Consider the following 23,512-nt stretch of genomic DNA (forward strand, 5'->3'; position numbering starts at 1 on the left):
TATGTTCTAGACACCTCAGACACTCTCCGCTGCCTCCGCGCATTCCATTCTCTAGGCCCTCACCCCCTCATCTTCACCATGGATGTCCAGTCACTCTACACCTCCATCCCCCACCAGGATGGTCTCAAAGCCCTCCGGTTCTTCCTCGACCAGAGAAGCAACCTCTACCCAGCCACTGACACTCTCCTCCGCCTAGTGGAGCTGGTCCTTACCCTCAATAACTTCACGTTCGACTCCTCCCATTTCCTCCAAATACAAGGCGTAGCTATGGGCACACGCATGGGCCCCAGCTACGCCTGCCTATTTGTCGGTTACGTCGAGCAATCCTTGTTCAATACGTACCAGGGCCCCATCCCCGACCTCTACCTCCGCTACATCGACGACTGCTTTGGTGCCACCTCCTGCACCCGCACACAACTGATTGACTTCATCCACTTCACCACTAACTTCCATCCGGCACTCAAATACACCTGAACCATTTCCGACACTTCCCTACCATTCCTTGACCTCACTATCTCCATTGCAGGTGATAGACTTCTGACCGACATCCACTACAAACCCACTGACTCCCATGGCTATCTGGACTACACTTCTTCCCACCCTGCTTCCTGTAAGGACTCCATCCCCTACTCCAAATTCCTCCGTCTACGCCGCATCTGCTCCACGGATGAGGTGTTCCACACCAGGACATCTGAAATGTCCTCATTATTCAGGGAACGGGGGTTCCCCTCCTCCACCATAGATGAGGCTCGCACCAGGGTCTCTTCCATACCCCGCAACACTGCTCTCTCTCCCCATCCCCCCACTCGCAACAAGAGCAGAGTCCCCCTAGTCCTCACCTTTCACCCCACCAGCCGTCACATACAACAAATAATCCTCCGTCAGTTTCGCCACCTCCAACGTGACCCCACCACTCGCCACATCTTCCCATCTCCCCCCATATCTGCCTTCCGCAAAGACCGCTCCCTCCACAACTCCCTTGTCAATTCTTCCCTTCCCTCTCGTACCACCTCCTCCCCGGGCACTATCCCTTGCAACCGCAGGAGATGCAACACTTGTCCCTTTACCTCCCCCCTCGACTCCGTTCAAGGACCCAAGCAGTCGTTCCAGGTGCGACAGAGGTTCACCTGCATCTCCTCCAACCTCATCTATTGCATCCGCTGCTCTAGATGTCAGCTGATCTACATCGGTGAGACCAAGCGGAGGTTGGGCGATCGTTTCACTCCTGCTTGCTCCACTGTTCAAAAAGATAATGGCTGATCTTCTCTTGGCCCCAGTTCCAGAGCAATAGAGAAAAAAATGTCCTTGTCTATAATAGAAACACTTCCTTATCTGTACACTTCCTTATCTATGTTTTTTAGTGTGGCTGTATGATAAATCGAATATCACTGTACCTTAATTGGTACACATGACAATTAAAGACCGTTGAACCTTTGTACCGCCCACTTCCCTGACATCTGTCCGAAGAAGGGTCTCGACCCGAAACGTCACCCATTCCTTCTCTCCAGAGATGCTGCCTTGCTCGCTGAGTTACTCCAACATTTTGGGTCTGTCTTGGCAATAGAAAAATTGTCAAGCTGTGGAAGAGACCCAGAATGGAATGCCAATGGAATGGGACAAAAGGTGAGTCAGGATTGTGCTGGTGAACAGATTGAATTCAGATTCAGATTCAGATTCGAACTTTATTGTCATTGTGCAGTGTACAGTACAGAGACAATGAAATGCAGTTAGCATCTCCCCAGAAGAGCGAACATAGAATAATGAGCAATAAATATATATACGTACATACAGTCGTAGTAGTGCAATTTTTTTTCCGGGGGGGGGGAGGGGGGAGGGGGGTGACTGGCAATCACAGAGGTACAGAGTTAAGTAATGTAACAGCTGCAGGGAAGAAGCTGTTCCTGGACCTGCTGGTCCGGCAACGGAGAGACCTGTAGCGCCTCCCAGATGGTAGGAGGGTAAACAGACTGTGGCCGGGGTGAGAGCAGTCCTTGACGATGCTGCGCGCCCTTTGCAGACATCCACGGAGATGTAACTATCTCTAAAGATACCCAATCCTGAAAATAACCACTATTAATTTAAGACGGGGATTAAAAGATCCATGTATGTTTAACATGAATCTCAAAGAAACCGAGCAAAAATAGCCCTTTGCTCTGACGTTCAATATGATCATGGCATAACATTCATCGCAATACCATGTCCCCCCTCCTTCTCTTCAAACCTGTGATGCCTTTGGCATCTGGAAATATATCTGTCCTCGTAATATATCAATAAGGAGGATGGCACGGCAGGTACAGCTGCTGCTTCATACCTCCAAAGGCCCAGATTCAATCCTGACCCCCCCACCCCCATTCGCTGACGGTGTGGAGTTTGCACGTTCTCTCCGAGAATTCCTGCAGGCGCTCCTGTTTCCTCCCACATCCCAAAGACATGCAGGTTGGTAGGTTAATTGGCACTGTCAATTGCCCTAGTGTGTCGGTGAGTGTTCGAATAGGCGGGAGTTGATAGGAATTTGAGATGAAAGAATCCAAGTGGATTAGTGTGGGATCAGCTGAAAGACAGTGTGGACACAGTGGGTCAAAGGGCCTGTTTCCATGCTCTATCTCCACGACACTATATTCAGCAACTCAACCTCCTCTGTTCTCTTTTGTAGAGATTTGTACATTTCGTCCGTAGCAACGAGGCCATTTCTCCTCGATTTATCCTAAATGTCTCACCTCACATCCTGAGACTGAAACCCTTCTTTGTAGAGACCACAGTCAGGTGAAACCTTTGTATCCAAGGCGGAATTTGAGGAGGAGTTTCTTTAGTCAGTGGGGGGTGAATCTGAGGAATTCATTGCCACAGACGGCTGTGGAGGCCAAGTCAGTGGGTATTTTTATGGTGGAGATTGACAGATTCTTGATAAGTAAGGATGTCAGGGGTTATGAGGAGAGGGCAGGAAATTGGGTTTGGGAGGGGAAGATAAATCAGCCATGATTGAATGGGGAATTAGACTTAATGGGCCGAATGGCTTAATTCTGCTCCTAGAAATTATGAAGTTATCAATTTACGAATCAGTCCCCCCTGTCAGAATTGTGCATGTTTCAATTAGATCCCCCTCTCATTCTCCGATACGCTAATGCGCAGGCTCGGCGATCGTTTCGCTGAACACCTCCGCTCAGTCCGCCTAAACATACCTGATCTCCCGGTTGCTAAACACTTTAACTCCCCCTTCCGTTCCCTCACTGACCTTTCTGTCATTTGGAGGAGCAGCAACTCGTATTTTGCTTGGGCCAGTGGTATGAACATTGACCTCTCTAACTTCAAGTAACACTTGCTTTCCCTCTCTCTCCATCCTCTCCCCCTTCCCAGTTCTCCGACCACTCTTACTGTCTCCGAATACATTTTATCTGTCTGCTTTGAGGTTAGTTTTTCCCAACGAACAATGATCCATTTTCCTTGATCTCAATTCCATTTGTCCTGTTTTCGCACCTGACACTCCTTTGACATCTGTCTGAAGAAGGGTCTCGACCCGAAGCGTCACCCATTCCTTCTCTCCAGAGATGCTGCCTGACCTGCTGAATTACTCCAGCATTTGGGGATTGAACCAGCATCTGCAGTTCCTTCCTACACTCTCCTCACCGCAACAAGTTGATCACCCCAGGAACCTGCCTCATGGACTTTCATTACACTCCATCTGTGGCAAGTTTATTCTTTCTTCGCTAAGGATATTAAATAATTAAATCAAATTATGAGAGGCATGGATAGGCGTAGATATATAGTCAGAACCTCTTTCCCCAGGATGGAAATATCAAATACGAGAGGGTAAAGCTTCAAGACAAGAGGGGTAAAGTTTAAAGGAGAATTGTGCGGTAAGTTTTATTTTAACCCAGAGTGCTTGGGACACGCTATAGTGGTGGAGGCAGATATAATCTTTTGGATTGGCACTGTCGTGGATATGCCAGGAATGAGGGATGTGAATTATGTGCAGGCAGATAAGAGTTGGCCTTGACATCAGGTTCGGCACAGACATTGTGGGCTGAAGGGCCCATTCTTGTTCTGTACTGATAGAAACATAGAAAATAGGTGCAGGAGTAGGCCATTCGGCCCTTCGAGCCTGCACCGCCATTCAATGTGATCATGGCTGATCATCCAACTCAGTATCCCATCCCTGCCTTCTCTCCATACCCCCTGATCCCTTTAGCCACAAGGGCCACATCTAACTCCCTCTTAAATATAGCCAATGAACCGATCTATGTTTAAAGAGATGAAAGCTGCGCCTAGTACTCCAAGGTTAACAATGGAAGGAGGTGTGCCGAGTTTGTTTTGAATATTCTTTATTATGTAACCAAATAATCTCTTGTCATGCTGTTATCAAGGTCTACCAGGTTGTTAAGCAAACACAGTACTGGGAAGGTTGCAGACACCAGAAAGTGCAGAGGTTGGAAACCGTAGCAAAAAAACGGAGAGGAACTAAAGGAATTCAGCAGGTCGGGCAGCTTCTTAGTTTAGAGATACAGTGTGGAAACAGGCCCTTCGGCCCACTGAGTCTGAGCCATCCGGTGATCCCCGCACACTAACACTATCCTATGCACACTAGAAACAATTAGCAATTTTACCAAAGACAATTTTACCAAGGGGCAGTCACTGTGGTGCAGCGGTAGAGTTGCTGCCTTACAGCGATTGCAGCGCCGGAGACCTGGGTTCGATCCCGATTACGGGTGCTGTCTGTACGGAGTTTGTACGTTCTCCTCGTGACCTGCATGGGTTTTCTCCGAGATCATCAGTTTCCTCCCACATTCCAAAGATGTACAGGTTTATAGGTTAATTGGCTTGATAAATGTAAAAATTGTCCCTAGTGGGTGTAGGATAGTGTTAATTTGCAGGGATCGCTGGTCGGCATGGACCCGGTGGGCCGAAGGGCCTGTTTCCATGCTGTGCCTCTAAAGCTAAAACTAAAACAATTAACCTACAAACCTGTACATATTTGGAGTGTGGGACGAAACCAGAGCAACCGGAGAAAACCCACGTGGTCACAGGGTTTAACGTACAAACTCTGTACGGACAGCACCCGTGGTCAGGATCGAACCCTGGTCTCTGGCGCCGTAAGGCAGCAACTCTACCGCTCCGCCACCGTGCTGCCCCGTGGAGCAAAATGAAGAGTTGAAGTATAAGGTCGAGACCCTTCACGTAGACTGCTACCTGACGCGTTGAGTTACTTCAGCTGCTCTGCCTTTTGTGCTAGGAAGGTTATTGCTGTTACTGTGATATTTAACACATTGCAAAAACTGAAATTTAGAAAATGAACCTTGCACTAGATTGCTAAATAATTAAAGTAAATTGAGAGAATACCTTTAACCTGAATGGAGCGAAGATCTTCCTTGCTTGAGCTGAAATCCAGCATAAAAATTGTTTGTTATAAGTAATAGGCCCGTTTGGCCTGGATTTTGGTGGTATTGTCGCTCGCGGGTGGTATTGTCGCTCGCGGGTGGTATTGTTGCTCGCGGGTGGTATTGTTGCTCGCGGGTGGTATTGTCGCTCGCGGGTGGTACTATCCCGGAAGTGGCGGCGCTGCCTTGCAGCTGCGGCTCGCCTGCAGTCCGTTTGTCTTTTCTGTTTTTTGTTTTCTCTTGTCCCGTTTTTACAGTTTATTTCGGTTTATTTAGCTGTGTATGGGGGGGGGGGTGGGTGTTACATGTTTTTTGACTCTTCCTTCGGGGGGATGCGATCTTTCCTGCCGTATCCCCCGTATCCGTGTCTGTCTGCGCTGAGGCCTATCGCGGAGCTGGCGGCCTCCAACTGGGACCGACCTCGAGGCTGCGGAGGCAGAGCCAGGACTTACCAACGCGAGGCTGGCCGACTTCGGGGCTGTGGTTGCGGGGCGACCCAACTTCCGACCCGACTTTGGAGCCTCGGAGGCTCGGCCGCGGGCCAGTGGACGACATCATCGGGAGCTCGAGTTCTGTTTTCCGGAGCTCCCGCAACTACAGCTGCGTCCGCTGGACTGGAGGACGGCAGCTTCGGCAGCTTCGACCGCCCCGGGCCGCGGAGTTTGAACCGGCCCGTTTGCGGAGCACAGATTCAGCCGCGGGACTTACCTACCATCACCCGGCGGGGCCACAACATCGGAGGCTTGGATTGTCTCAGCGCAGAGGGAGAGCAAGGAGGGAAGAGACAATGAGTTTGGGACTTTAAACTGTGTTGAGTGTTTGTTATTTATTCTATGTTATGACTGCAGGCTAAACCATTTCGTTGCACTGAAAAGTGCAATGACAATAAATTGAATCCAATCCAATCCAATCGTATTGTCCCCGTCCAGACACACAATGCTGGGTTTATGGTTATTAAAGAAATGAGAAGACATACAATATTGTTACAGAAATGTAGAATCTTATTGAATGTTACAGCGTGCATGAGGGCCGAATGGCTTTATTTATCTTCAAAATATTTTCTATGACCAGTGGTCCAGGTGGTTAAGCTGCTGCCTCACTGTGCCAGAGCCCTGGGTTCAAACCTGACCTCGATACTGTCTGTGGGGTTTGTACGGTCTCCCTGTGACTGCTCGGGTTTTCTCCGGGTTCTGTGGTTTCCTCCCACATTCCAAATTCATGCAGGTTTTTACACTAATTGGCCTCTGGGAATTGTCCCCTCGTGTGTAGGGAGTGGATGCGAAGGTGGGATAACATAGAACTAGTGTGAATGGTAATCGATGGTCAGTGTGGACTCGCTGGGCCAAAGGGCCTGTTTCCACGCTGGATCTTCCACTCAATCAAACAAAAAAATCTCACTTTAGTCTTTTGCTGTGATTTTGAGGCTGATTGAGGTTTTAAATGAGAATGGGGAACGATTTAATAGGAACCTGTGGGGCAATTTAACAGGATGGTGGGTATATGAACTGCAAGAGGAGGTATTTGAGGCAGTTACTATAGCAAAACTTAAAAGACATTTGGACTGGTACATGGATGTGTAAACCGAAGATACACACAAAAAGCTGGAGTAACTCAGCGAGACAGACAGTATCTCTGGAGAAAAGGAATTCTCCTGAGATGTTGTCTGACCTGCTGAGCTACTCCAGCTTTTTGTGTCTATCTTTGGACAGGTAGAATCTTATTGAATGTTTCATCGATCCATAGACAATAGGTGCAGATGTAGGCCATTCGGCCCTTCGAGTCAGCACTGCCATTCAATGTGATCATGGCTGATCATTCCCAATCAGTACCTCGTTCCTGCCTTCTTCCCATACCCCTTGATTCCGCTAGCCCTAAGAACTCTATCTACATAACTCTCTTTTGAATGTATCCAGTGAATTGGCCTCCACTGCCTTCTGAGGCAGAGAATTCCACAAATTCACCACTCTCTGTGTGAAAATGTTTTTCCTCATCTCAGTTCTAAATGGCCTACCCCTTATTCTTAAACTGTGGCCCCTGGTTCCAGACTGCTCCAACATCCAACCTGCATCTAGCATGTCCAAACCCTTAAAAATGTTAATGTTTCTATGAGATCCCCTCACAACCTTCTAAATTCCAGTGAATACAAGCCCAGTCGCTCCATTGTTTCATCATATGACAGTCCCGCCATCCCGGAAATTAACCTTGTAAACCTATGCTGCATTCCCTCAATAGCAAGGATGTCCTTTCTCAAATTAGGAGACCAAAACTGCACACAATACTCCAGGTGTGGTCTCACCAGTGCCCTGTGCAACAGCAGAAAGGCCTTTTCGCTCCTAAATTCAGCTCCTCTCGTTATGAAGGCCAACATGCCATTTGCTTTCTTCACTGCCTATTGTACCTGCATGCTTACTTTCAGTGACTGATGTACTAAGACACCAGGTCTCGTTGTACTTCACCTTTTCCTAACCTGACACCATTCAGATAATAATCAGCTTTCCCGTTCTTACCTCCAAAGTGGATAACCTCAGATTTATCCACATTATACTGCATCTGCCATGCATCCACCCACTCACCCAACCTGTTCAATGCACTCTGCATCCTCATAGCATCCTCTTTACTGTTCACACTGCCACCCAACTTTGCGCCATCTGCAAATTTGCTAGTGTTACTTTTAATTATTTCATCTAAATCATTAATGTATATTGTGAATAGCTGCGGTCCCAGCAACGAGCTGCATGCTTTGCAGCATGCATGAGGGCCAAATTGACAAGATGGATAGGAACGTTTTCGAGCAATATGGTCAAACGTAGGCCAGGGGGGACTAACATTAGTGGGGCATCATGGTTGGCATGGGCAAGTTGGGCCGAAGGGCCTGTTTCCATGCTGTATAACAGGCACGGGTTATTGATTGGGGACGATCAGCCATGATCACAATAAATGGCGATGCTGGCTCGAAGGGCCGAATGGCCTCCTCCTGCACCTATTTTCTATGTTTCTATATGACCCTATGGCTCTTGTGAATGTGTGACCAGACTGAGTGAGGAGAATGTATCTGCTTGCTGCAGTAATTACACTCGCCCCGCATTATTCCTTCTCTCATTATTAAAGCCTTCATCAGCATGCCAGTTGTTACCTCGTACTCACTGTATTTGGACCCAGACGGCAGCACTTGGTTTCATTTTCAGCCAATAACGTGAACACATCTGGTGCCAAGCCTTGGCCCCTGGTGCGGGTTTAGTTTAGTTTAGAGATACAGCGCGGAAACAGGCCCTTCGGTCCACCGGGTCCGCGCTGACCAGCGATCCCCGCACGTTAACACTATCCTACACCCACTAGGGACAATTTTTACATTTACCAAGCCAATTAACCTACAAACCTGTACGTCTTTGGAGTGTGGGAGGAAACCGAAGATCTCGGAGTAAACCCACGCAGTTCACGGGGAGAGCGTGCAAACTCCGTACAGACAGTGCCGTAGTCAGGATCGAACCCGGGTCTCCGACGCTGCATTCGCTGCAAGACAGCAACTCTACCTCTGCACCAGCGTGGCACTTAACACTATCCCAAACCCACTAGTGGCAAAATGCCCATCCCCAGTCTGACCTCTGAAATCTGCTGAGAGGAATACCCAGTGAGCTAGACAATTACGCATATTCTTTCTATTTAGACTATCACGGATGATGGAAGCAATGCAGAATGTTTAACATTAGATATTATAACATTAGTCAGTTTGTTAAAGTTGGGGTGGCGCGGTGGAACAGCGGAAGAGTTGCTGCCTTACAACGCTTACAGCGTCGGGGAGACCCGGGTTCGATGCCGACTATGGGTGTGGTCTGTACGGAGTTTGTACGTTCTCCCCATGACCTACGTGGGTTTTCTCGAAGAACTTCAGTTCCCTCCCACACTCCAATGACGTACAGGTTTGTAGGTGATTGGTGTGTGTAGGCTTGTGTTAATGTGCAGAGATCGCTGGCCGCTGCGGACTTGGTGGGCCGAAGGGCCCATTTCAGCGCTGTGTCTCTAAACTAAACTAAAAGGGAGTTAGATGTGGCCCTTGTGGCTAAGGGGATCAGAGGGTATGGAGGGAAGGCAGGTACGGGATACTGAGTTGGATGATCAGCCATGATCATATTGAATGGCGGTGCAGGCTCGAATGGCCGAATGGCCTACTCCTGCACCTAATTTCTATGTTTCTATGTAAATACAGTAGCAGCCAATGTCCTTATCCCACTGTGTTGGGAAAGGATTTTTTTACATTCAAGTTAGCTTTCTTCACCATCCGTGACTTGATGTTTACCTTCTAACAAATGTGATGAATAAAAAACTGTTACTGTTAGTGAGGTAACTGCTGCTTTTTCCCCTTCAGCTGTTGTTACAAGTTCCACCACGACCACAGTGGTGCAGTCGGCATACCCGCAGCATCAACCGGTACCGGCACAAGGATTCGTCCCGTACCAGGGATATAGCGCTATGCCAGTGCAGCCGGGACCCGCTGCAGGCGCTCCCTACCCCGCAGGTGCTGCCTATCCACCGCCATATCCAACCCCGTACTCCGGGCAACCCCCTTCGTATCAAGACACTGTGGCAAGTAAGTAAACTTGGCGTATTGCACTAGCACCTGTACTCGGCCTGTACTCGCTGGAGTTTAGAAGAATGGTGGGGGGGGTCCTCATTGAAAATTACCGAATAGTGATAAGCTTGGATAGAGTGGATGTGGAGAGGATGTTTCCACTAGTGGGAGAGTCTAGGACCAGAATCATAGCCTCAGAATTAAAGGACGTTCCTTTAGGAAGGAGATGAGGAGGAATTTCTTTATTCAGAGGGAGATGAATTCTTTGCCACAGAAGGCTGTGGAGGCCGTCAATGGATATTTTTAAGGCAGAGACAGATAGATTCTTGATTAGTATTGGTGTCAGGGGTTATGGGGAGAAGGCAGTAGAATGGGGTTAGGAGGGAGAGATAGATCAGCTATGATTGAATGGCGGAGTAGACTTGATGGGCCGAATGGCCTAATTTCACCCTATCCTTATGACCTTTAAAGATAAATACAAATAAAAATGTTGTCGGGTTGGTGAACACATTTAGAATGCAATATTCCCAAAAAGCAAACAGGCACAAAACAAATTTGACTATTTTTATTTTGGCAAACAAAATTTGCCAAAGAGAAGCCCGCTGGATGCTTCAGGCGGCCTTAGTCCCAGTTATTACAATATGATCTTCCTTAGTGTAAACAGTTGTGAGTGTCAATATAATGTGGCCTTGCATGGAGGCACATTGCTGAAGGTCCGTATTCCTAGGTCTACACGCATGGCCAAGACAGGGCAAGATGTGAGTGGAAAAGATAGGAGAGGCAGGCAGACGATGACTATCCCCACTAACATCTTCATCAGCTGGAAAGGAGTGCCACAGGGATTTACCACTGACCGACAGCCTGGACAGCTGTCTGACCTTCAGGTTCACAAGTTATAGGAGAATGATTAGGCCATTCGGCCCATCGAGTTCACTCCACCATTCAATCATGGCTGATCTCTGCCACCTAATCCAATTTTCCTGCCTTCTCCCCATAACCCTTGACACCCGTTCTAACCAAGAATTTGTCTATATCTGCCTTAAAAATATCCACTGACTTGGCCTCCACAGCCCTCTGTGGCAATGAGTTCCACAGATTCACCACCCTCTGACTACAGAAGTTCCTCCTCACTTCATTTATAAAAGAGTGCCCTTTAATTCTGAGGCTGTGCCCTCTGGTCCTAGACTCTCCCACCAGTGGAAACATCCTCTCCACATCCACTCTATCGATGCCTTTCATTATTCTGTAAGTTTCAATGAGATCCCCCTTCAACCTTCTAAACTCCAGCGAGTGGAGGCCCAGTGCTGTCAAACGCTTCCTGCCCCATGCCCTCCTCCTTCCTGGCACTTGGTTCACGAGTTGCCCCACACAACGGACCCAGTCTCTGCAGCACATCCCAGAGCTGAGATGCTTCTAGCTGGGCACGTCCACTCCACCAACTGTCCATTCCACATCTGGTGTCCCACTTCTGCTTCCAGTCAGATATCGTGGGATAGTTCTGAAATGTTTCTCTTTAGGATGTCCTCAAACTGGAATGTATCAACACAGATGTGGATAGGAAATGCTTTGAGGGAAATTTGCTTTCAGGAGAGAGCTAGGTAGGGCTCTTAAAAATTGCGGAGTCAGGGGATATGGGGAGAAGGCAGGAACGGGATACTGATTGTGGATGATCAGCCATGATCACATTGAATGGCAGTGTTGGCTCGAAGGACTAAATGGCCTACTCCTGCACCTATTGTCTATTGTCTATTGAAATGGGCCAAATGCGGACAGGTGGGATGAGTGTAGATGGGGCATGTTAGTCAGCATGGGCAAGTGGGGCCTGTTTCCCTCCTACATGGCTCTATGACAGACTGTTTAGGCAGAGTGGGCTGGTTTTACGGGTAGTCTTGTTAATACTGTGCTTGACAAAGCCAGATTAGGTTGTGCTTTAACGTTCCCCTCTGCTTTTATTTCAGCCGGTGCAGGCGCACCTTATCCCGTCGCCCAGCCAGTGTACAACCCAGGCATGCAGCCAGCGTACAACCCCGCAGCACAGCCAGCGTACAACCCAGCCGCACAACCTCCGTACAACCCAGCCGCGCAAGCTCCGTACCACCCATCCGCTCCGTACAACCCATCCGCACAGCCACCTTACAACCCCTCCTACGGACCTCCGGAGAAGCCACACTAATGACCAGTTGCCTTGCCACGTGCATTTACTGAGTTACTGTACTCTGTCACTATTTTGTACGAGTTTAATGCTGGAGATGGATTACGTTGTAAACCTTTCATGTGTTAACTGAAGTTACTTAAGTTTAAAAGAGTTTATTTCCCAGACCTCACCACTTCCTCATTTTTAAGTGCAAATCTTACGTTTGATTATCTTGTATTTTCAATTTTTTTTGGTTAATCTGGAAGCAGCATAGCTTTATATTATATTTAATAAAATAAAAGATGCTTTACTTTCTCTTGCATTGGTAAAATAGGTCTTTTGATATCTGCCTAAGTTCCCCTTCTGTGAAGGCTACGTCACCACTTGCCATTAATGAAAGGTTATACATTTCCACGTGTCTTCCCTCGAAATACTTTTGCATCCGTTTTCTAAAAGGGAAAATGATTCTGTCCAGTTTTTGCTGTTCCTTATTTGAGTTAGTCATCAGGAAGCTGAAAGCTGGTACAAGATGTGGGCCTGGAGTTGTCTCTGTAAACCATTTCTTCCCCTGATGTCAACACCATTTGGGCAATTCTGTTTTTATACGAAACACAATGGAAGAGAAGCTAAATCCATGAAAATTTCCTTTTCTCCCCCCCCCCAATATCTTTAACCTCCCGAATCTTCAGGCTAACACCGTGTTTTAATCAAGGATTGGGATTTATCTGTGAGCTTCTCTGCTTATCCCATCACTGGGTCTTGGGTAGTAACGGCTGATTGTCCAACCAGGCAAAATGATTCCAAACATCTGAGCCAAAGTGTCCTGGGGTTGTGCAGAAGTGACCCACTGGCCTCGCAATGCCAGAAACCCGCTTTCAACCCTGACCTTGAGTGCTGCCGGTGTGGAGTCTGCACGTCCTCCCTGTGACTGCATGGGATACCTCCCTGTGCTCTGGTTTCCTCCCACGTCCCAATGACATGTGGGTTGGTAAATTAAATGGCCGCTCTATAAGTTGTCCTCGTGAGTAGGTGAGTTGTAGAATTGGGAGGGGGGGTTTGATAAGAATCTCGGGCGAATAAATATTGCAATTAGTGTAAATGAGCATTGAAGGTCGGCGTGGACTCAATGGGCCAAAGGGCCTTTTTAATATTCTCTCTCTATGACTCTGCCAAGACACATATAGGCATAGTGCTATTGGCTGAATATTATGAAGGTTACAAAACTTACTGTGGTCCATACAGTATCTGTTGCATCACCCAGCTCAGTGTGATGAATAGTGCCAAGTTTTTAGTCTAGTTTCTTCAACCCATGGAGTAGGGTGAAATTAAAAGGTCATGGCAGCAAAGATTCACTAGGATGGTGGGTTTGAGTAATAGGAAGAGAGAAGCCGACTGGGACGGCATTTTCTGGACTTTAGGAGATTTTGTGGAACATTTACATTCTTAAGTGAGTTTGCTGTACCTCTCTTGGACTCTATGACTTGGCAAGCTGCATGCTCCATTTCAGGAACAAGGAGTGTTCCTATTTTGAGGACTGTGATGAAGAGAATTTGGCCATCCGGCCCATTGAGTCTACTCTGCCATTTAATCATGGCCGATCTCTGCCTACTAATCCCATTTTCCTGCCTTCTCCCCATAGCCCTTGACACCCGCTCTAATCAAGAATTTGTCTATCTGGGCCTTAAACATATCACTGGGCAACTTAACACCCCGCCCCCCCCCCCCCCCCCACCCCACTTGAGAATATAGGAACATAAGAAATTCGAACTGCAACAGGCCATCCTGCCCTTCGAGGCTGTTCCTTTATTACTTAAGATCATAGTTGATTATTCACCGTGGTGACATCCCAAAATTATCCCCCTTAACCCCCCCCCCCTCCCCCATTCAATGAGCAAGCAGAAATTCATCATTGTGCTTTGAAGGACTAAGTGACTGAACCTCCAGCCATTTGGGGTGGAGAATCCCAGATGTTTACCATTGCCGGATGGCCTAATTCTACTCCTGTAACTTGTGAGATCAAAGAGAGTTGGAGCAAAAAGGATCATTGTGAATCAATGGGAACAGCATTCATTATTGTCAACATTCATGTCTTTTATATTCTTGTCATAAAGCAGAATGCTTGAGGTTTTTGCTGCTGTGTTTATGTGCATGAATGGAGCTGCTTCAGTCAAGTCAGTTTGGAGACTGAGAAACAATGTCGTAAAGAGGTTGTGTGCCGTACATATACAGGGGAATCATGCCATTGTCTTGTTTACGCTGTCACTTGAAATAACCTTTTTCCTTGCCCAACTTTAAACCAAAGACTTTTATCTTTGTGCTCTGTAATACATTTTAGCTATTGTCTGAGGGCTTTTTGTGGTTCAGTTCATTGAATCGAGATTTGTATATCATCAGGATTATCAAAGTAATTCAGAAGCCGTATTGTTGGAAAAATATTCATTACATGTTCAAATACTAGAAATTGTACTGTAAAATAAAATGCATGCAATATCAAAATATCGGGTTCATCTCTTCTAAACCTGGTCCAATCACATAAGCAAAAACTGAACTGAATATGGTCTGGATATTGCATTGAACTTCACCACCACCCGAGATACACAGAAAATGCTGATGCCTCATATTTTGCTTGGGCAGCTTACACCCCAACGGTATGAATATTGATTTCAAGTAGTCCTTGCTTTCACTGCCCTTTCCTAGTTCTCCGACCAGTCTGACTGTCCCCCTGATTACATTTTCTCTCTATGGTTCAATGTCATTTCCCCATAGCTAACAATGATCTACTCTACATTTTACTTGATCTCATCTCCTTTAATGTGTCATTTTCACACCTTACACTTCCTTATCTCCATCTCCCTCTCCCCTGATCTGAAGAAAGGTCTCAACCCAAAACGTCACCCAGTCCTCTCCAGAGATGCTGTCTGTCCTGCTGAGCTTCCAGCGATCGGAGGCCTTGAACCTTCCGTTGATGGGACGATCCTACGCACGTAGCCGGTGGCAGGCCTCCTCGTCGGGTCGATCAAGCTCCTGCATCGGGGGGAATCTCAGTTCCCCCGCGCCGGGCAATCTACCCCGGGTCAGGGCTAGTCGAACGCAGTGCGGCTTTTGGAGCTTCCCGACGCCAGGTTCTTACCCGAGACTGCGACTCCTTGATGTTAAAGTCCGCAGGCCGCGGTTGGATCCCAGGCTAGAAATCGGCTCCGATGGTAAGTCTACACCCCGCGGTGGGGCTCAAAGTCAGTCCCGAGCAAGGCCTCCAACTCCATGAGCAACCGGAGATATGATCCGGAAAACAATTGCATTCCGACAAGGTGAGATTGAAAACAAGTTTCCCCCCGCCCACCCCCCACATAAAACAAACCAGAGAACATTAACGCACACTTTTTAAACACACTAAAACTAACAAAAAAACAAATAAAAGGACAGACAGACTGTAGGCAAGGCTGCCATCGAAGCGCCACCTGGTGGATAACAAGGACTTTATTCAGTATTTGCAATTTACAGTCTACCGGAAAGCACAAAGACTTTCAATTGTCACATTACATCAGGATATCATTATAATACAATAGTGGCATCTTATATCTACGATGCACTCCATCCCCCCCCCCCCCCCCCCCCCTCCACCCGCAGCGACCAGCATTCACGCAAGGCCTCTACAGTCCCTTCCTTCTGCTATGTATGTATGTGTTCCTATTGTACTTCTAATTGTGTGTGATCTTGAGTTTGGTTTACAATTTTCAGCTTAGGTTATGTGATCAAACACCTGAAAGATGTTTTTTTCTCATAAGCTGCTTATGAATGAAAATAATATTGTTGATGCACAGGGAGATCTTCTTCTCACCAGGAATGTGTAGTGAGTTGAAAGACAGATTCAAGGAAGGCAGGTATCTGTTACAAACATTTGTCAAGTCAAGTCAAGTCACATTTATTTATATAGCTCATTTAAAAAACAACTCTCGTTGGCCAAAGTGCTTTGCATTTGTTATAAGAATAGTATAAACAAACAAACTACATACATATATACATGTAGCCCTCGCTCAGAGGATGTCAGGAAAGGCTTGGGAGTATAGATAAGTTTTTAGTCTTGACTTAAAGGAGTCGATGGAGGGGGCAGTTCTGATGGGAAGAGGGATGCTGTTCCACAGTCTAGGAGCTGCAACCGCAAAGGCGCGGTCGCCCCTGAGCTTATGCCTAGACCGCGGGATATTCAGTAACCCCAAGTCGGCCGATCTGAGGGACCTGGAGGTGGAGTGGTGGGTGAGAAGACTTTTAATGTAGGAGGGGGCAAGCCCATTGAGGGCTTTGTAGAAATTTATTCATAGAGGCGGATCGTGAAATTTATTTGTGGAAACTTGCAGCATTGTACGTCAGGAAACATGTATTGATACGTACATTGAAATGAACATTGAAACATACATTAATACCAGGCACGTGCCGTGAGTAATTACTCAAGGTAGACAGTCAGTCGACATTTTAAAACAAATCTTAAACCACGCATGCGCAGATTGTTCTCTCCGTAAAAATAAAAAATAAAAATAAAGAAAGCAATTTGCCCAAGGCTTCCAAATCTCCTTCATTCTGAATTACTGAATGGGTGGGGGACGGAGGATGACGGCAGGTGGAGAGATTGTGGGAAAAACGGGAGCACACCGGGACAAGTTGAATCAGTTGTCATCTTATTGGATGACAATACTGGTTCAAGGGACCAATTGGGGGGAGTTCCTTTCACAGCGTGTGGAGAGTCTGGCCCGGGGTTAAAGTTGCGGGGAGGGCAGGAGCATTGAGAAGGAGGGTGTCGGGGTTCATGCCAGTAACCCACTCACTCACCGCTGCCGCGGCGCTCCGGGCACGGAGCCACCGCATTGTGGCCGGGGAAGGAAGCAGCTCGGGTGGCTGCGAGCGGCTGCTGGGACCTCAGCGCCTTCTGCTGAAGCGCGTACCTCTGACAGTGAGAGCATCTCACTGAACATCTCTCACCTGCCGCTCGCCGGCTTCGCTCATGTCAGCCGCTTCCCGCAAATCCTTAAATTCCGACACCGAGTAACCTCAATTGGTCCCTTGATCGCGTTGTCGGAATTTAAGGATTTGTGGGAAGCGGCTGACATGAGTGAGGCCAGCAAGCGGCAGGAGAGAGGTTTTCGGACGGAGAGCACTGCCAGAGGTGAGCGGGGGCCGGCAGAAGGGGCTGTCCGGTCCCGGCGGCCACTCGCAGCCACCCGAGCTAATTCACTCCTTCACAATGTGGTGGCTCCGTGCCCTGAGCGTCACAAGTGGGTTACTGGCCCCGATTCCCTCCTTCACAATGCTCCTGCCCTCCCCGCAACTTTACCCCGGTCCAGACTCCCCAAATGCTGTGAAAGGAGCTCTCCCACACCCCGGGAAATACGGTATTTAAAAACATATAGCACCAAGAAATTTACCTACCACATCATTTGTACACAGACTCCATTCTTCTCTCTTTGTTTCCTAAGATACTCTTAGGATAATGACAATCCATATTTGAAAAACCCACCAAGAAACTTGCACTGCGCATGCACAGTAGGCTGCTGCACATGCACGGTACTGCAACGGCAGAATTTCAGCTGCCTTCAGCCCCGCTTATCATTGACGGCTTGAAGCAGCGCTGAGGCACGTGGGCAGCACAGACCTTCGCGTGTTGCAAGTACTGCACATGAAAGGCACGGAGAATTATGCCGACCTAAGAGAGCGATCTCTTATGTAGGCATAATTCTCCCATGCCTTTACTATTTATATTTAATAACTACCATTTTATAATTTTAGTCAGGGTAGGCAATGCCTACCTTGCCTCCCCTGATGACACGTGGCTGATTAATATGTACATTGATACGTGCATTGGAAGCTCCAATGTCGTATGATCAGCTAGGTTTAACCACACATCCCATGACCTGTCAAATTAGTCTGACTCAGTCATACCGTTGGGAAGTTTCTAACATTAAAACTAGCCCAGGAATGTTTTTGGAAGTGTGGTGGTATCACATGGGATACTTGGGGGTCAGACAGCATCTCTGGAGAAAAGGAATAGGTGACTTTTCGGGTTGAGACCTTTCTTCAGACTGAGAGTCAGGGGAAAAGGAAACAAGATATATAGAACAAATGAATGTTGTTTGATAAGTGAGACCATCTACAACCATTGGTCATTCTATCTGTTGACCATTATGGGCCGAAGGGCCTGTACCTGTACTGTACTATTCTATGTTCTACTGGCCCATACTTGGTCAATTGTTGACCATGGTGACCATTTTGTTTCAGGTTCACTGCCCTCTTTAGTGATATTTGCTGAGTTAACGATGGTGCGTAAATCTGTCCACAATTGAGCAACCCGTTGCCGTGGCAACATTTCTAGCATCAATAATAGACACAAAATGCTGTAGTAACTCAGCGGGACAGGCAGCAACTCTGGAGAGAAGGAATGGGTGACATTTTGGGTCCAAACCCATCTTCAGATGGAGAGTTAGGGGAGAGGGAAACATAGAAACATAGAAAATAGGTGCAGGAGTAGGCCATTCGGCCCTTCGAGCCTGCACCGCCATTCAATATGATCATGGCTGATCATCCAACTCAGTATCTTGTACCTGCCTTCTCTCCATACCCCCTGATCCCTTTAACCACAAGGGCCTGGGCCACATCTAAATCCCTCTTAAATATAGCCAATGAATTGGCCTCAACTACCTTCTGTGGCAGAGAATTCCACAGATTCACCACTCTCTGTGTGAAAAATGTTTTTTCATCTCGGTCCTAAAAGATTTCCCCCTTATCCTTAAACTGTGACCCCTTGTTCTCGACTTCCCCAACATCGGGAACAATCTTCCTGCATCTAGCCTGTTCAACCACTTAAGAATTTTTTTAATTTCTATAAGATCCCCCCTCAATCTTCTAAATTCTAGCGAGTACAAACCGAGTCTATCCAGTCTAGAGATAGTCTATCCAATCCAGACATAGAGATATGGATGGGTAAGGTGTGAAAACCAGAAATCAAAGAGGACGATGATGAAGGAAAATGCAGAATGGCTCATTGTTAGCTGAGAGGAAGGTGACGAGTCATACAATCAGCATCAATATACTGACCACTCCACCATACATTGCCCTTGAAGTCAGTATGTTTCTCCCTGCTTCTTTTGCCAGTGTTAGCACAATCTAACCCCACTTCAACACTAGTGGGTGAGGTCAGGGGGCCTGGTGTCAAATTAAATGTTGGGAGGATTGGAGAGGAGAAGCGATATTTTGTTTACCCGATGAGTGACGTACTGTAGAGCTCTCTGTCTGAAAGGGTGACTATGCTCTGTCATTTACCACCATTATTGCTGATAGCTCACTCCCTCGTCCCCTCCCCACACCAGTTGAGCTGGAAGCTGCAATCCTCCTCATTACATTTAAACATGGCTTGAATTTAAACTTGAGAGCGTGACCTGCAGGGCCATGGTCCTTAGTGAGGTAGGTCGAGGAGGGAGAGGTCTCATGCATCTAAAATTGACACAAGGGAAGGAACAGTCACGGTGGTGCAGCAGTAGAGTTGCTGCCTTGCAGCAAAATGCAGCGCCGGAGACCCGGGTTCGATCCCGACTACGGGTGCTGTCTGTACGGAGTTTGTACGTTCTACCCGTGACCCCGTGGGTTTTCTCCGAGATCTTCAGTTTCCTCCCACATTCCAAAGACGTGCTGGTTAATGTAACATGTAGGTTAATTGACATTTGATAAATTTAAAAATTATCCAGTATAAAATTGTCCAACTTCCAGTATAGTCCCTGGTGGACTCTTCATGAGGTACAAGATCTCCTGTGACATTAATATTCTATGGTTCTATGGACAGGTTCAATTGAACTCTGATTTCTTCTTCCAAATGCTTAGTTCTCCATGTTTTCCTAGATTTTGTGACTTAAATGACAGAAATGTAAAAATAGCAGGAGCAGACCCTTCCTTTGATAGACACAAAATGCTGAAGTAACTCAGCGGGACAGGCAGCATCTCTGGATAGAAGGAATGGGTGATGTTTCAGGTTGAGACCTTTCTTCAGTGTAAACTAGTATCTGCAGTTCCTTCCAAACCTCTGAGCCAGCTCGGCTATTCAGTATGATTTTTCATCTCAGTATGTTATTCCCACCCTCTCTCCATTATACCTTGATGCTTTATGTGTCCAGTAATCTATCCCTCCCCTTAAGTATATTCAGCGACTATGCCTCCATAGCCTTCTGAGGTAAAGATTTTCATAGGTTCACCAGCTTCTGAGTGAGGAAATGTACATTGTGCAGCCCTAAATGTCCTACCCCATATCTTGAGACTGTGACCAGTTCAAAACCTGCCAGCAAAGGGAAATAACCTTGTATGTTTCTACAAGATCGGCACAGTGGCACAGCGGTAGAGTTGCTGCCTTACAGTGCCTGCAGCGCCGGAGACTCGGTTTCGATCCCGACTACCGGTGCTGTCTGTATGGAGTTTGTGAGTTCTCCCTGTGACCTGCGTGGGTTTTCTCCGAGATCTTCTGTTTGCTCACACACTCCAAAGAGGTACAGGTTTGTAGGCTAATTGGCTTGGTAAATGAAACAATTGTCCCTAGTGGGTGTAGGATGGTGTTAATGTGCGGGGAGCGCTGGTCGGTGCGGACTCGGTGGGCCGAAGGGCTAGTTTCCATGCTGTATCTCTAAACTAAACTAAACTAAAATCACTTCATATACCTTCTGAACTCCTCTGAATGCAGGCCTACTCAACCCAATCTCTCCTCAAAATACAGTCCTGCCATTTCTGGAATCAGTCTGGTGAATCTGTAGATAGATACAAAAAGCTTTAGTAATTCAGCGGGTCAGACAGCATCTCTCGAGAAAACGAATAGTTGATGTTTCGGGTCGAGACCCTTCTTCAGACTGAGAGTCAGGGAATCTATGAAACTGTTTATAATATTCCAGGAGCAGTCTCAGCAAGGCCCTGTATAATTGTCATAAGACATCCTTGATGCTATATTCAAAACCTCTAGCGATGAAGGCCAACGTGCTACCCAACATCTGAACTGCTTGCTGTACCTGCATGTGCAGGGACCCTTGTGTGTCTTTGTACATAAACATTTTCCCATCTGTAACTCATACACGCCTTTCTCTTCAGGTTTAAGTTTATTATTTTCACATTACTGAGGTACAGTGAAAAGCTTTTGTTGCTAGCTCTCAAGTCAGTGGAAAGACAATACATGATTACAATCGAGTCATTTACAGTGTACAGAAACGTGATAAGTGAATAACAAAGTCATTTACATTATGTTGAGTTTCACTAGACAGAGTTTCGATCAGGAAATAGCTGGCAGTTCTAGCAGATTTCTGATCCTGCTGTAAACACAGAACCACTTATCATGGCTTACATCTGACCTCTGGTGAATCATTAGAAAGGAACTAGAATGGGTGGAAAAGTACAAGTAATAGTGGTGATTATTGCTCCCTCTGTTGGCCAGTCGCAATCTGGATTTTCAACACACAGAACCTCTAACATAATAATAAGATAGACACAAAATGCTGGAGTAACCCAGCGGGACAGGCAACATCTCTGGAGAGAAGGAATGGGTGAAGCTTTGGGTCGAAACCCTTCTTCAGACTGAGAGTCAAGGGAAAGGGAACCGAGAGATATAGATGGTGATGTAGTGAGATATAGAACAAGTGAATAAAAGATATGCAGCAGAAAGTAATGATGAAATAGGAAACAGGCCATTATTAACTTCACCAAGGAAACAAATGATACTTAAGGCAGGGGGGATGGGGAGAAACAATTACGTTAGACCTGAATAAGCTAGGTTTAAAAATGCCACATTTCTTATCTGTAAGAAAGAACTGCAGATGCTGGAAAAATCGAAGGTAGACAAAAATGTTGGAGAAACTCAGCGGGTGAGACAACATCGATGGAGCGAAGGAGTTTCTTCCCAGAGGCCATTCAGACTGTAAACTCCTATCTCACCAGGGACTAACTTTACTGAACGTTTTTCCTTCCAATATTTAATATGTAAAATAATATGTGTGTGTTTATGATTGTGTTTATAGTTTGTTTGGTTGTTTGTTTGTTTGTCTTTTTGCACAAAGTCCGCGAGCATTGCCACTTTCATTTCACTGCACATCTCGTATGTGTATGTGACGAATAAACTTGACTTGACTTGACTTGACTTGACTTGAATAGGTGACGTTTCGGGCCGAAACCCTTCTCACCCGCTGAGTTTCTCCAGCATTTTTGTCTACCTTACATTTCTTATCTTTCTCATTAAAAACGCAAATTAAACATAAACGATTTGACTGATGAAGTTACCAGTTAAGATGATGTTCCCTTTAATATTGTACCGAGTTTGTAAGCAACATTATAGTGTGTTCTGATTAAATATTTTAAAGAAAGAATTTTTCAAATTTGTAAGGAATGAATTAATGTTAACATTGAAAATGACTTACATTCGAACCAATGTCACTGTGTACGTTTTCTGAGGCAGAGACAAGGGCCAAGGTTGGACCGTGTAAACATAAGTTGGGTCTATGCAAAATGATGCGAAATGAAGGTAACCTAGAACTAGCGTGAATGGATGACCGATAGTCAACATGGGCTTGATGGGCCGAATGGCTTAATTCTACTCCTATAATGTGAACTTGTGAATTATGCAATCAAACAACCAAACCCCACCCTGAGCCTCAATCATCAGGGGGTTGGATTGATCCGAGTAGAGCTGGGAGCACTGAGTTCACCCATTCACTCACCCACACTCACTCACCACACTCACCCACACCCACTCACTCACCCACCCACACACTCACCCACCCACTCCCTCACTACACTCACGCACTCACTCACTCACTCACTCCACTCCACTCACTCACTGCACTCTACTCACTCACCCACCCACCCATCACACTCACTCAACTCCACACTCACACACCCACCCACACACTCACTCACTCCACCCACACACTCACATCAAACTCCACACTCACACCGACTCCACCTCACTCACCCACACTCACTCCCCACCCACACACTCACTACTCACACTCACCACACACCCCACGAGTCTCACACTCATCACATCTCCACACTCACCCACCCACCCACACTCACTCACTCACAGAGAGCGAGTGGCAGCTGCTCTCCTCCGTGCCTGCTCACTCTCCATCTCACAGCTGGGTCCTGTGATCCTCTCCCGCACACAATCTTCGGTCATTTTGGAATCACCAACAGTTCGGGTTACAAGCCATTCTCAGGAATGGGGACTGTCGCCCCCCCCCCCCCCCCCCCCCCCCCCCCGTATGTCTTCCTGTGTATTTTGTGTTTAATAAAGTAGTCCATCGGTTTACCAGCTATCCTCAGTACTACAGTGAGAGAGAGAGAGGTTGAAACCCCAGACAGACTCAAAATACTGGAGTAACTCAGCGGGACAGGCAGCATCTCTGGAGAGAAGGAACGGGTGACGATTAA

General features: G+C 46.9%; 1 protein-coding gene across 3 annotated transcripts in view; it reads left to right on the forward strand.

The window, feature by feature from the left end:
• Positions 1-20,872, forward strand: part of LOC116983467 (protein shisa-5-like) — a 123,850-nt gene extending 102,978 nt beyond the window's left edge. For 2 of the 3 annotated variants that reach the window (XM_033037255.1, XM_033037256.1), the window contains 2 exons: positions 9,736-9,957; positions 11,898-14,569. In XM_033037255.1, the coding sequence (XP_032893146.1) occupies positions 9,736-9,957; positions 11,898-12,112 (437 nt within the window). In that variant the 3' untranslated portion in view covers positions 12,113-14,569. Of the gene's footprint in view, positions 1-9,735; positions 9,958-11,897; positions 14,570-20,867 lie in introns of those variants that run through there. The other variant, XR_004414696.1, reaches the window with a different exon arrangement.
• Positions 20,873-23,512: the final 2,640 nt, after the last annotated feature.

The sequence above is a fragment of the Amblyraja radiata genome, chromosome 18 (genome assembly GCF_010909765.2).
Source record: "Amblyraja radiata isolate CabotCenter1 chromosome 18, sAmbRad1.1.pri, whole genome shotgun sequence".
NCBI classification, from domain to species: Eukaryota; Metazoa; Chordata; class Chondrichthyes; order Rajiformes; family Rajidae; genus Amblyraja; species Amblyraja radiata.